The sequence below is a fragment of the Kryptolebias marmoratus genome, linkage group LG4, assembly GCF_001649575.2.
Source record: "Kryptolebias marmoratus isolate JLee-2015 linkage group LG4, ASM164957v2, whole genome shotgun sequence".
NCBI classification, from domain to species: domain Eukaryota; kingdom Metazoa; phylum Chordata; class Actinopteri; order Cyprinodontiformes; family Rivulidae; genus Kryptolebias; species Kryptolebias marmoratus.
Window position 1 is genome coordinate 6,845,232 of NC_051433.1, and position 14,934 is coordinate 6,860,165.

A 14,934-nucleotide genomic window follows, 5' to 3' on the forward strand; every position below is an offset into this window, starting at 1 on the left:
CACGCTGTCTCTGAACCCTTTTGCAAAGCAGGACTTGTGTTTACATTTGCGCATGCGCGACTCGCATAGTCGCTTGTGTAGTACGTGAAGCGGCAGCGTTTTGCGGGTGGCCCAAGGCGACTTGAAATACAAATCAAGTACATGTCGGAGGTACGTAGGCAGGCGTCCTGTTGTTCATAAAATATCAATATTTGGAACGAGTCACACTCGCAAACGAAGCTGGTCAAGTAATTGTGAAACAAGCAGTTTGGTGTTCACCTCTTCATATAAGCTAATGAGCCATTGCTAACTTAGCTACGTGTGGCTACACCGTAATTACATAAAAACATGGCTTTGAAATATGCATCAGTTTTGTTATTTTTCAGATGTGGCGCTTTGGATTTAAAGAGTCATTTGGTTTTAATTCCTTGTGGCATGCCATTTGCTAGCAAAGAATAGGTCGCATGTGCTGCAGGCATCTGAACTGACTTAGCTAGTTAGGCTAGTTAGCTTAGCTAACATCGCTACCTGCTGCAGCATCAGTTTAGCTGTTGTGTGTGTGTGTGTGTGTGTGTGTGTGTGTGGGGGGGGGGCAGACATACTTCATCTACTCCTATTTATATTTTATTAGCTGAACTATCAGATTACTCAGAGTACCTGGAGTGTTTGATGTTTTCAAATTTAATGTTTGACCTTTATTCCTCTGGTGTTAGGAATTTTGGCCATCAAAACAAAGCAAGGAGTGAATCCAGGGCATCCACCTTCATCTGAAGGTATGTAAAGAGTCTGCTTCCCATAAAAAAAAAAAAAAAAAATCAACCAATTGCTTTCTTCACTCCATAACATGGTTTGGTTTCGTATTTTGTGCTGTATAGATGTTGTCTGAAAACATCCACTGAAATTTTACTATAAAACAATTTTAATTGGCACTGTCCGTACCAGTGGAAAAAAACAAGCGTTTTGAGGACTGTGAGATACATGGCTTTTTTTAAACAATATCTCATGTTTAGATTTTGACTTTTTTTATTTTACTACACTTAAGTAAATCCAGTTTCTTTCAAGACAACTCTATCATTTCAAAAGAAGAGGACCATTTTTAAACAAGCCGTTAATTTTGTTTTAAAAACATGCCGTCAAGTTATCGCTCTGCTTAAATGAAAGACAACAAATCCAAGGAGTCAAAATTTTTCACTGGTTGAACGGACATAAAGTGACATAATGAAACTTGTGGAGTACTTTGAAATGATATTGGCTTATCGCTGAAAGACAATTTAAATTTTGTGCTGAGGAAAGTAGTGTCTAATCATGCATATCGGACTCTGCCGTTTGTATCATTTGCTCCAATTTTACAACTACCAGTGGCAACGTTGGGATTTATTTTGTGTAAAACATTTGTACCTTAAACTTTGATATTATAAATTCAGTATTTTGACAACAATTTGTTTACCATGTCCTGGAAGACTGAGAGTCTACACCAACAACAACAACAATATGACATTGTTTTCTTTTTAAAGTGCCATTAGAATAGCAAGAAAGCAGGAGTACATTCCCTGATAGATATTGTAATGTTTTGTCTGTTCATTTAGTTTTATTTGGAATTCATCCTGATTCTGTAGCATTATCTCTGTTCCTTCACCTTGCGTGTTATCACATGGAAAACTAACTTGTATTTAAAAGTAAAACATGAGATTAGTTATGATCAACTTTAAGCTATTTAAATCCTGCCCTTGAATAAGTATGACTGTTTCATAGTGGCATTACTTTACGAGATGTGCCATGTAAACCAGGTAACTTATTTATTTCCATGAGATGCATCTTTTTAAAATTATTTCCATAATGCATATTTGTAAAATGTGGCCTGAGCAATTAACTTTACTATTTATTTATTGTGAAGGAACCAATTTAAGATCTTGTTTGAACATATTACCTGCATGGTTTTTGCTGGAAAAAAAGGAGCATCTTTTGAAGTTATCACATGTACATTTTTTAACAATCAGTGCAAAAATAGATCATTTGCTATATTCTTATTGTCCATATGTAGTCAAAATAAACAAAAAAACAGTGCAGTTGTGAACTGTTTCAACAATTGCAGTCAAATACAATACATTCAAATTTCTTTCCCACTCAAGTGTCAACATTGCTTCCTTTTCACAGGGAGTTGAATTTGCTTTGAGTATTTATGTGAATTTGATCTACAACTTATCCACTGAACTCTTGAAGTTTGTAGGAATTTGATCTCTTCTTTTACTCGCTAACATGTTTCAGGATTGAAGACGCTTTAACGACACTTGTTGGCACGCAAAAAAACCCTTTCCAAGCATTTGAGGTGAACGAAGAAAGAGAACTGATAAACCTTGGGATCTAGTCATGTCTCGCAGAAGAAGTCGCAGCCCCTCTTCGGGGAGATTCTCCCGCACCTGCAGCAGTAACGATCCGAGAGATTTGGAGAGAAGAATTTTTGTTGGAAATTTGCCGACATCCGACATGACAAACAAGGATTTGGAAGACCTGTTCAGCCCGTACGGAAAGATACTCGGTTAGTAAACAAATACGCGATGAGTCGCCACTGTTAATTCATGAAGACTTTCATCAGAGGCTGTCGCTGAATTGGATCATAAATGTAACTGTCTAACATTAAATTGGAGACATTCTCACATTTCATTTAATGAGATGCAAGAATGTTTCTAATCAACATTTATTTTTTAAAAGCTGGCTGAAGTGGGTAGATATTTAAATGTATTCAAAGGTTTTGCCTTTTAAAATATTCCTCTTCCAGGCGTATCCTTGTTTCGAGGGTATGGATTTGTTCAGTTTGAGCGCACGGAAGATGCTGAAGCTGCAAGGGCGGCTCAGAAAGGGCGATTGTATAGAAGTTACAAAATAGGTAAGCTTTAACTACAAAAAGTGTGATTGTATGGTCGTTGAGGATGCTTTTTGTTCGGTGGGCCGCAAAGCTGAGCTAATAAGACAAATAAAAATATATGCAAAACTTTCTTTCACATTCTTTGAGATAGATGGGAACTTTTACGTTGCTTCCTCGATGCTCCTCTGTCAGCAGCAGCAGCTCATAGCTACCGCCAGCTGTTTTTTTTTTTGTTTTTTCTTCTTTATCCTCTGGGTGGAAACCTGTACAAAACCTGCATAAAGTGTAGTTCTTGTCAACATCTTTCACTTGAAAGAAGCTGAAGTACTCCCAAACACTGGCTTTCAATGCTCAAGGTGTCATTTCATGTCTCGGTCAGCCATTTTGTTCTTTTTGCTGCAATTTCGTCTTCCAGAGTTCCATCTTTGCGTTCCTCAACGTTAACGTTATTAACATTACCTCATAACAACATTAAAAATAAGAGATCTTGCAAATACCGTGTGGGTTGTGAGATTTAATTTTCAACCAATTACAAAGTAGTAAATGAATGCGTTTTGGTTCTGACATCACTTGTTTTCTTTACAACAGTGACAGTTTGGGACTTTTCTGAATTTTAACCCAATTCTAATCATCATGTTCAAGCCTAACATTTTGACAGAGTAACGGATTCCTTTGTTTCTTGTTCGCTCAACGGATTTGACAACTCATTTTGCGACGCTTCGGACTTTCGTAAATTTCCAATTTTCACATTTCAATGGTGGCGCTCGATTTTATTCGGACGGGGAAAGTGACGCGGCGTCTCATTTTGCGTGAACATCATGAGCTGATCTACATGTCACTGTTGTGTTCAACGTTTGGATTGATTTATTTTCAGATGTAAATATGGCAGTGGAACGACGGCAAGCTAAACCTCAATCCCAGCAGAGCCCTCCACGAAGGTAAAGTAACGCAAAATGGGTGTGAAGAACTACCGTCGCCTCTGAGATGTCGGTAAAAAAGCGTATTTAACTTTCTCATCATCTGCAGTTTTCTGTAAAGGTCAAATCACGCATTTCGGAAGCTGCCCCTCTTTTAAATGAGTTTGTAATGTTTTATAAACCGGTCAACGTTTCACACAAAGTTAACTTTTCCTGATGTGTTGAAATAAAGAAGAGAGACAAATTGGTGTAATTAAGTGTCTTTGTCTCAAATTTTCTCAACCTTTGTGGGTTTTTTTTTTTTTTGCTTTTTTTTCTGCAAAAATCTTCTGTGTGTGATTTCCATCCAACAGTTCTTTGTCTGGATAGAATAAGAACGTTTCATTTATGGTAAAATTCATTTTAGTCTCACTTGATTTTCAAACCGCAGATTTTTGTTCTACGTTTTGGTTTTGTGTGTGACGGTAAGTTGTTTCTGTTTCCTGCAACCATTTAACCATGAAAAACACTTGTTCTGAAAGCAAAAAATGGGTTCCAAGATAGAAAGTCTACATGAAAATTTAAATGGACAAACCCAGTGTCTTTTTCTTCAAACAGTTTTCAAAGCAAAGTAGTTGTTGCGTTTTCTTCACTGTAGCGTTTGCGATGACATTTGTCATCTTTGAAGAAGTTGAGCAGCAGCATCTTTCAGTCGGTGGAATAATGGATCCTCTTGCGTTTGCGCGTGAACAAGATGCTGTTCGTGGGAACTTATTTTATGACATATGAACGGTTGACTTTTGGTCGTGGCGGCACTGAAACCAGCTCCCAGCTGACCATTGGTGGAAAACTATTCTTCAAAGATTTGGGTTTAGGGAAAAACAATTCGAAATACTTTGATTTATTTATTTATTTTTGCATGTTATAAGTTGGCTGTCATGATGTGCCATATTCTCTGAAGGGTTTTAAGAGTCAAGGTGACAAACATTTTTCTTTATAGATAACTGTAATTCCTTTACAGTACTCTGGGCATGACTTCACAATAGGTTTTATTGTGAAGGAGCCTTAATATTAAAGAACACAATATATATTACAGACAAATTTAATTTACCCTTCTCAGTTTGACTGGACTGTTTCATGCAGCAAACATAGTTTACCCACACTTTTATCTAAACTTTTACCATTTTGCATTTAACAAAAACAAATGAAGGGAGATTATGAAGTGTTTATAAAATGGTATTTATTTATTTTTTTATAATATTAATGCGAGAAGGTATTGCAGCATTTGAGATGTAAGTTATTTACAAAATATGTTAAACAATTGGGACAGTCAATTAAAAAATGTTACTTTTTGGATTGTGGTATTTATGAAGGAAAAGTAAAATTACCATAACGATGTGGAGTTGGACCTTCAAAATAAACTACCTTGTTCTTATTGAACAAGCTGCTGTAGCAGCTGTGCTGCTTGTTAGTTTTGATCTGAATTCATGATCAGTTTAAATCTTTGACAGTGACACCTTCTCAGGTAGCTATAATTAAATGATGGCTTTAATGTTTCCTGGATTACATTTAAAGATTTGTAAAAAACTAAACGGACTTGTTTGCTTTACTTTCGTTGTAGAAATATTTATATTAATTAGGTTCAAGTTGTTTTGATTCAAATATCAGCTTTAGGCCGGTCCTCAGTGTTAATAAGGTTCTCTTACTCCCTGTAGTTTTCCCAGGAACTGAACTTTCTGAACTGTTCTTGAACTGATGGATGATGTTTTCTTCAGGGCCCCGTACAACAAAGAGTCCCGTCCTCGGTCACGCTCACCTGTTTATTCGCGTGACGGACGTGAGCCTCGGGACGGACGTGAGCCTCGGGACAGCCGTGAACCCCGGGACAGCCGTGAACCCCGGGACAGCCGTGAACCCCGGGACAGCCGTGAACCCCGGGACAGCCGTGAGCCTCGGGATGGACGTGACCCTCGGGACAGCCGTGAAGCCCGGGACAGCCGTGATGGCAGAGACCCTGGCAGAGAGCCCAGACCGGGAAGCCACTCTCGGGACCCTGATTATCGTTTTCAGTCGGGGAACAGAGACAAGGACTTCAGGGTCGACCCACGAGATCCTGCATTCAGGTGATTAACATTTAGCCCATCAGTTGCAAACTGTAAATCCCTCAGTTACATCGATGTCTGAACAAACCATTTTCCATTACAGCAGAGATGAGTACGACAGGTACTACGGGAGTGGCAGTGGTGCCGAGGACTATTACAGGAGGAAGGAAGAACACTACAGGGATCCTTTTCTAGATCCCTGGAATGGACGCCGTGAGCCAGGTAGGATACAGAGAACTCGCCACACTTCAAGAGTTCAGGGTTATTTGGTCAAAGCGCTTCCTTCCTTGTTCTATTTTGTTCTTTATTGTCAAGAAAACTGATTTTTGCATTTATTTGCAGCTAAGAACTGCTGGCTCCTATTTACATTTTATATTTATCAGAATTCTTTGTTTAAAAAGGACGTAACTACAGTATCTATAGAATGTCAGATTGTGTTAGAATTGTTGTAAAACGAGTGAAAATGAACACTACATAAAAAGTTTATAAACCTCCACTCTTGGCAAACAGACGATCGTGCTCGACCAGAAGAGCGTCGTCGTAATGAACTTTATCGACAGTACTATGAGGAACTCCAGCGGCGTTACGACACTGAGCGTCCTGTTGACTGCTCTGTGATTGTCGTCAACAAGGTGCAGAAGTAAGTTCACTTTCTGATCCTTCCAGAGAGCACCAATCATGGATCACAGACTCTACTGTTAATCCTCAGCCATGGCAGGTTTTTATTTCATATTGCTCCTGTGTGTGTGTGTGCCTATCTGTACCTTTGCTTCAAAAACAACTGTAGGGAGTATGCAGAAACGGTCGGGCGGAAAATCCGGGATTTGGGAATGGTGGTGGATCTGATCTTCCTCAACACGGAGGTGTCTCTTACCCAGGCTCTGGAGGATGTAGGCAGAGCCCGAACTCCTTTTGCCATCATTATTACCCAGCAGCACCAGGTGCACCGCTCTTGCACTGTCAACATCCTGTTTGGCACGCCTCAAGGTAGTGAAACACAACGACATGCTCCTATCAGCTGTGCCTTCATTATTATTGTTTTATTACAATCAGGCTGTTTCTGTGTGGGATTGTTGTCACAGAGCATCGCAACATGCCAATGCAAGACGCCATGATGCTGGTTGCCCACAACTATGACACCTACAAAGTTGAAAACCGTGAAAAAGAACGGGAAGAGATTGCCAGAAAGGCTGCCAAGATGGCGGACGACGTGTTACTTCGGGAGGCCGACAGAGAGAGCCATCCCACTTCAGTGCTCACTTCCATCACTCTGCTCTCTGAAAACAGGTATCAGGTTTATTGTTTCTTCAAGTCACACATTCCAGTAATTAAAAACAGTGTCTTTAGAAGAACAAAGGTTTCTGACTTGTTTTCAGCTGGTATTGAAATAAAATCTCCACACTGGGAGTAATAAGTTTTCCCTGGGTTTGGTTGCTGGTTAGGTTTTTAACCCCAGACGAGCTGGACCGTCTCATTGCATACCTAACGGACAAAAGAGCTCGCCTTGTTGGAAGCTCAGGAGATTCTCTTGCAGGTAATCGTGTAACCATTCCTCTGAAAACAATACATGTGTGCACAAAAGTATATCAAACCAGCTTTTGGTGACTGTAATCACATTTTCCTTAAAAATCCTTCCATGTTTTCAGCAGCAAATTGTAACAGAATGTGTTTTTCTGTAGCTCCAGTCCACATTGGAGTTTCTGCAGGAGTGCGTCGTGACATCCCAGCATCAGCTGCAGGACTCCCCCCTCCATCGACTCACGCTCCCCTGCCATCAAGTCATCTGTCAGCTGGTTCCAATGCTTCAACCAACCCCAATAATCAGCAGGAGCTTCAAGCTAAAATCCTCAGTCTGTTTAACAGCGGCTCTGGGCCGTCACCAGGAAGTAGCGCTGGAATTCCTTCTGCTAGCGCCCCCCAGTCACGCCCCTACAGCTCTCTTGGTCCTTCTCTTTCTCAGAGCACCACCCACGCACCCATGTCTGGTCCTCCTCCAGCTGCGTCCCAGGGCTACAACACCCCATCGGGCCACATGCCTGTAGCGTCAGCTGCTCAGAGACTCCCTGTGACAACGTCAGGCATCAATTTTGACAACCCTACTGTCCAGAAAGCTTTGGACACACTGATTCAAAGTGGACCGTCTCTCAATAGTTTAGTGGGGCAAGGGTCCACTCAGCAGCCCCCCTCAAGACCACCAGCCAGCATGGGCCAGGGCCCACCCATGTCCATGTATCCTCACCACTACTGACGAGCTGGAATGAAAACGTGCGGTTCTGCTCTCCTGATAGAAGTAGACACCACATCCTTGACTGTGTGACTGATTTACCAGCTTTGTATCAGTAGACTGTAGACACATTTCGTACATGTTTTTATTTTTTCCCCTCAATACTGTGTTTGTAACATTGAATAATTTACTCAGACCCACTAAATGGTTTAGTCTCAGATGTTTGCCAGCAGAATTTTATTGTCTTTTTACAGGCGAGTTAAACAGTGGGGTTATGATGAATGTTTTGGTTTTCCAATCATCTGTTAAGCGTTTTATAGTTTTGCACAGTGTTGGTTTATTTGTACTTTGTTGGCATTGTCATGATTAAAAACTCCAGACACGCTTGCTGTAATAAAATGATATTGGTTTATTGCATTTTGTGCTGACAAATCTATAAAATGGAACGGGTATCACCAGAAGCCATAGAGATAAGCATTTGAAATGTTGGATAAAACTACTTTTTTCCTCTTTTTTTTTTTTTTTAAGTGTACCATGAGTCACACAATAGAGAATAATACATGTCTTTTTTAAATTTTAGAATATTTAACTTACACTGACACAGAAAATAAACACCTCCACACTAACTGTATTTGATTTATTTACATGTTGCCCCTTCCCACCCTTGCCCATAACCACCCCCACCCCCAGCAGTTACAAGTGCACGTGTACACACATCCACACTCCCACAGAACTGAAAGGAAAACACTACAGCTTTACCATAAGACCAGGTACAGTATCAAGGAAAAGTCGTGAACAGTTCAGAATGAACAAACAGTTTTATAATAGAGAAATTTAACACAAGTGTGTGTTGGTTATAATCATCTACATCAGTTTTGTTTTTCAGGCATCCATACAAAATATTTTCAACAATTCCAGTGAATTAAATCAAACCTGGACAGAGACTCGGCTCCTCAGGAGGGAAGTGTTGCTTTTCAAATTAAATACCACTGAACGCTTCAAGTATTTAAGAAAGAAACATTATGGGAAACATGCATGTTGCTATCTGAAAATTCAAGTCTGCAGCTACAGACTTGGTTTAGCACAATAAGTGGAAACAACCCAGAATCTGGAGGAGACCGATGCCTAATTTCTTACTAAAATACAAGTGAAACAATTTAAGTTCTGTAAAGATGTTTGCTCAGATGTGTGATTCTGTTTCCAGTTTGTGTGCTAATTTACAGCAAGAGAGCATCTTTCCCAAAATGTCCAACTTCTTCACAGGTTGTTTGGCCATAAAACCAAAGGTTTTGGTGACTTAAAATATATTTAACTACAACCACAGCTGGTGAGCAAAAGGAGGTCAATCTGCAGCTCTGGATTGGCAGCAGACAACACCTTTGAATCAGTTTATGTTGAAATTAACTTTGGATTTTGGCACATCAGTATTCTTTGTTCGAAGATTTCCTTGGATTGCTACACATTTTCATAGGAATGTAAACAGTTTTCCTTTTCCTCATTTGTATCTAATTCACTGGAGCATTTTATATGTTTTTTACACCTAACTGAAACAAACTTTGGTAATTATTTGTATATAACTGACACAATAAGAGGACTTTTTTGATAGATCTAGCATTAAAAAATAGAGTCTTCTATAGTAAATTTGGATACAACAATAGGCCAGTCCTAACGAAAGGAGAAAATAAAATACTACTAGAAAGAAAAACTTTCAGACCGATAGAAACAGAATACTTGTATATCACAAACACTCAATATATTTTCAGCACACGTTGTTCAGGGTAGTTGCATGCATGCACTGAGTAACACAACAAAACCTGGATTGGGACTCTGCTTGGACAGCTTCTGACAGCCACTCGAGCTTTTCTCATCTGACTCCCAGAAAGATGGACCGTGTGAAAACAGTGTGATCATTGTTTCTCTCCTACATCGGTTTGTCTGTGATCCACCAAAGGGTAGAAATCTGAGCTGCAGACAGTGTGCCTTCTCTCCAATAATCAGAGGTTAGTTAGTCTCAGCAGGACAGCCTCCTCAACCCGGTAACAGATGTGTTCAGAGCCCTTAATATCCTTATAAGGATGGAGACTGAGTAATGATCACCAGCAGGTTCTTCTTCATGCTACAGTTGTGCAGGTGACGGGTCTGATCTAAGCCGTGGATCAGCTGGGGGGGGCAGGGAGAGGGATGTGCTGGTTCCCTAAAGTGGACTGTCTGTTGATGTGCAAGCAGAGCCTGGACCAGAATTGGAAGCGCAAGTTTTATATTCTTTGATCATTTTTCAGAATTATACTGCAGTCACATTTAAAATATAGAGCTGGGGTGGATATTTTGTGGCAGGGATGGGGAGAGGTCAAGGGGTCGGGGCAGATGTGATGAGGAGGGTGGTGGTGGTTGTGGGGATTCTGGGAGAGCTCACCTCACAGATTGAGTGACAAGCACAATAAATGTAACAATTAACTTTTTTTGTTTGTTTTTTTTAGAAATTTGGCAAATTAAATGAAATAAAAATGCTATGCATGCTAAAGTGTCTTGGAAAACTAATAAATTCAAAATCAGTAATTCTGGGTGATATGAATTTTATTCGAAGCTGTCAGACAGTAAGAGCTGGCTGTAACACACTCTTGTGCCACCAGAGGTCGCAGTGAGACTGTCTGCAGAGCAGGTTCCTGTTGGACACTGTGCTGCAGACTGTCCCAGAGGGAGCGCTCAGTGTGAAGTGTTTGCTGCCTCAGCCACATTTAGGTCGAACACTTTAGATCTTTATAGCTCCGAAGACCTGGTGACAAAAGTTGTAATTAAGTCAGTGGATGCTGACACCTTCTGTTATATATATAAAAAAGAATTAAATGAGAAAAGAAATCAATGTGGGAACAATATTGCACATGATCTTACAAAAACTCCAAGACTTTGTCCACAGTGCTAGAACAGAGTACAACAAAAGACGACAACAGTATGTTACAGTGTTTCTGACTTTAGTGATATATTTACAAAAGTGAAATGACCCTTCCTAAGGCTCATCTAGTCACAAACAAAATCTATGACGTTACATAAAAACTACTCGAGAAAGTTTTAAATAGGACAAGTAAAGTGAACTCAATTTCTCTCGACTTTTTCCTTTTTTTTAATGCAAAAGACATGTTGTCAAGGTTTGGCCACGTTGCCCACTGTGACTCTTTGAGAACGACCTTCTCCCCCGCCACGCTGCACCTTGAACATGTAAGTCGTCACTATAGAAACCACTAAAACAAATATTGCCACGTAGTACCATGCAAACAGCAATTATAAAACATTTATATTTCAATAAATAAATTCATTTTCAATAAACATCTCCAATAAACATCAAATATCTTCTCTTTTGAATAAATTTTAAAGGCTCAGATGATGCAGGCGATGCTGTAGATAGTCCTAAAATAACTGCGCTCTTTAAAAACTGCTGCAAGCAACTCCTTTGTCTATGACAAGCATGATTATGAAAAAATAAAATCCTAATTATTTTGGCACTGTGAATTCTTTGAAAACTAGAAGTTGCTTTTTGTTAAGCATCAAATGTGTCAAAGGTAGTTTTTCAAGCAGTAGCATTTATCAAATACATCAAAAATTCTCATATTTAAACTGCCAGCTCATTTAAATACGCTTAAGAAATTCAAATCGTGTTACCTTGAAGTTGCTTCTCTTCAATTGTGGGATAATGATCAATGAAGAGAGCGTTGGAAAAGAACAGGAAGAAGGATGAATGATTTGCCCGCAGTTGTAATAATATTGCATCAAGATATTCAGAATAGTTTTCTATTAAAACAGAAAGGTAACCCTGTCCAGGAATAACATATGTATACAGGTACAGCCTTGTCTTGTTAGATAACCACCGCCTCCACTGATATGTTTATGTTTATACCCTTATTCACTTCATCTTTGACTTTAATTAATCTCTATTTACAGTACAAATAAATCTATAGATACTAGCAGCATTCACAACATATGATCAGACATTCAAGCAACACTAAAAACGTTAAATACGGTTTTTAAATAGTTCTAGAAACTAATTTGTTTTGCTTTTCTATACTGTATATACTATGTATATATACGAATTTATTTATATTTATACCTCTACTACAAGTGCAAATGACCAAAAATAGTTTCTTCAAGAAAACAAACAGGAGTAGTTAAAGTAAAGTGACGGCTGTCATTGGTCAGAGTGAGATGATTCAGGATCCTATCAGACTTACGAAATCTACATATACAAAATATATGTGTAAAAAAATAAATAACATGAACACGTGAGTCCAGATTCTTCAACTATTGCACATTCCTTCCAAAATGCACTTTTTAAAACCTAAATCTTATTCGCTCGTGAGTCGTTCAGTCTGGGGCGTGTGTGGCTCAAATCGTCACCAATCTGGAGGTTATAAAATCTGACTGGAGAATCTACTGCATAGAGTTCGTTCTTCTGGACAAAGTGTGGTTTTTGTAGCTACAGAAGCCGTTGTCCTCTCCTTTTCTTGTTTTTTTTTAGTAAGACCCTATAAACAAATTACTGATAGATGTTCAGCATCTCGTCTTAGTTTGAGCAGAACCGTCAGCGGCTGAGTGCTGAACATGCAGCCGTTATTTATCTACAGGGCGACTTTCCAATGATTGTATCGCTTTTCTGTTTTCACATCAGGTAACTTTGTTTTTATTAGCACACTTTGTTCTCTCTTACTAGAATTATTAGAATTTTCTTTACTATTTCTATTTGAAAAATACTTTGATATGGCACATTTAATGTATGTGAATTTGGCAAAACAACTATATATATATATATATATGTAACACAAATATTTCATCAATATGTGTAACTTCTGTCTAAAAAGCATGAATACATATTTGTTCTCTAGATGAAAAAATAACATTTAGTGTCTATTTTTTTTAAATCAGCTTGATAAAATCATCAAAATTTCACTTGGCGCACAGTGATGGAGAGTGCAGGTGCTTAGCTTTTGTTGAGGTTACAATGATGGTTACCATAGTGACAGAAGCCAATAAATAAATACATTAAATAAATATATATGTATATATATATATTTTTTTTTTAAAAAGAGCAATTTTGAATTGGGTTTCTGAGCAAAGGAACCTTTTTTCTTCCCACTAGAAGCTTTTTAGTTTTTGTCACAAAAATACTACACTCATACCAACAACGCTTGTACATTATTTACAGTGAATCACGCACATGAGGGTCAAGAGGTGCTGGCGACGATAATCTCCTCAGGGAGGGGGGGCTCTTTGTACTGTCTCCCCACTCTGCTGTCACCCCAGCCGTCTGCTAGGAAACTATTCACAGTTTAATTATGTGTCAATCTCAACAAACAAGCCTTGTATCTTCTCTTTTTTTGGCACTAACAGTGGCCACAGAAACAAACAGCCACTAAGAAATGAGCAGAAACGAGTGTGTGCATGGGATGGGTGGGGGCTGAGGGGGCAGGAACAGAACAAGAGAAGTTGTTGAGAATGTCATGCTAAAGAGTGAACAGGTTAAAGATTATAATTCTGCAGGTTTGACCCACATTTTCACAGTTCATACTTAACAGCTGTAGTCTCCTCCTTTCTCCAGCTGGTGGTCCTGACTGTGGGCTGCAGAGGCTTTCCTCAGAAACATTCGAGAACAACAAAGGGGGGAAATTGTCCGATCGCTAAGAGGGAACTAAAGAGACGGTCCTACACTGAGCTCGTTGCAGTCAGCTCTCAGTTGTGTCGAGTAGAAGCCAAATCTACTTGTGTTAAAAACAAACAAACAAAAAAAACGCGCAAACTGGAACAAAGACAGACACAAACATGCATGCGTTCTCACACCTCAGCGAAGAACCCACCAACAGAACTCTATCTGACTGAGTAGGTTAAAAGAAAAAACATAATCTTAACTTTTGAGTTTGCAGTAGTCAGAGCAGATTATTGGACTACAATGAAAAGATTTTGGTTTCGTCTGTCTGCTGCGGGTGGAGAGGTGCTAAAGCTGAGCTGGGCTATTTGTTGGGTGTGAGAGGGATAGCTCGCAGAAATATACGCGACCTGATGATGAAGCAGCGACAATGGAGGGTTGAGAGTACAGCGGATGGAGGAACAGGTCTGAGGGAGTGAACTGTAGAGGGTAGCGGGGGCTGCTTTTTCAGGAGTAAATGGTGATGACCTCGCGGCCACCTCCACGGACCAGGAGGACCCGATTGAGACCTTCAGTGAGAACCTCGAGGAACTCCATGTCTGAGTGAGAAAGGTTAAAGAAACTACAGGAAGAAAATACAACCCAGGCAGTCGTCTCAAAGATAATACTCACTTTTTCTTTTGCCAATTGGCCTTTTTGTCCATCAGTCTGCATTGGATTCTTGAAGTCACACTGGCAAAAGATGCTGTCAGGTATTTTATTAAACTTGTGAATTTGTGGTTTGTAAAACTTGTCTCTTCAGGTTTTACAGACCTATGAAGTTGATCCTAATCTTCCTGGTTGATCCTGACAACTTGATGAACGGAAATAATCTCATCGTCTTTTTTCTGGTCTATTCACAGATGTTCTGTAGAGATTAAATCTGAGCCACCTAAACCTGCCCCAGAGTCACTCCAGTGTTGTCTCAACTATATTGCCTCAACTTATTAAAATGTTGAAACTGTCAATTTTTCCCCACACTGAGGTTTTAACCCTCTCAGGCTCAAATTAAGTTTTAGTAACAGGAAAAATCAGATATTTGGGGAAATTATCATCTGAGTAAAATAAGGCTCATAAAATATGAATGTGGAGTAATATGCAATTCGCTGTTGCAAATCTGCAACGTCTGCCTTGAGAGGGTTAAGGACCCTTTTTTCCCACTCATCCTTTATTCAGTTTTCATAAGTCTCTGTGTCTCTGCA

At 39.4% G+C, this 14,934-nt stretch overlaps 2 protein-coding genes across 8 annotated transcripts in view; one reads left to right on the plus strand and one right to left on the minus strand.

Moving 5' to 3' along the window:
• The first annotated feature begins 51 nt into the window (after positions 1–51).
• Positions 52–8,476, plus strand: LOC108231591 (nuclear receptor coactivator 5-like). 5 transcript variants are annotated; one of them, XM_017408682.3, is made up of 12 exons: positions 52–150; positions 693–752; positions 2,245–2,515; positions 2,756–2,863; positions 3,717–3,780; positions 5,514–5,861; positions 5,944–6,062; positions 6,351–6,480; positions 6,628–6,827; positions 6,923–7,127; positions 7,283–7,374; positions 7,520–8,476. In XM_017408682.3, the coding sequence occupies exons 3-12, from the start codon at positions 2,347–2,349 to the stop codon at positions 8,086–8,088; spliced, it is 2,004 nt and encodes a 667-aa protein (XP_017264171.1). In that variant the 5' UTR covers positions 52–150; positions 693–752; positions 2,245–2,346; the 3' UTR covers positions 8,089–8,476. The 5 variants fall into 5 exon arrangements, with proteins under 5 accessions (XP_017264171.1, XP_017264172.1, XP_017264170.1 ...); XM_017408683.3 differs by having other exon boundaries at positions 5,947–6,062; positions 6,625–6,827; XM_017408681.3 differs by having other exon boundaries at positions 53–150; positions 6,625–6,827.
• Positions 8,454–14,934, minus strand: part of slc12a5a (solute carrier family 12 member 5a) — a 135,989-nt gene continuing 129,508 nt past the window's right edge. For all 3 annotated transcript variants that reach the window (XM_017408677.3, XM_017408679.3, XM_017408680.3), the window contains one exon: positions 8,454–14,292. In XM_017408677.3, coding sequence (XP_017264166.1) covers positions 14,201–14,292 — 92 coding nt within the window. In that variant the 3' untranslated portion in view covers positions 8,454–14,200. The remainder of the gene's footprint in view (positions 14,293–14,934) is intronic.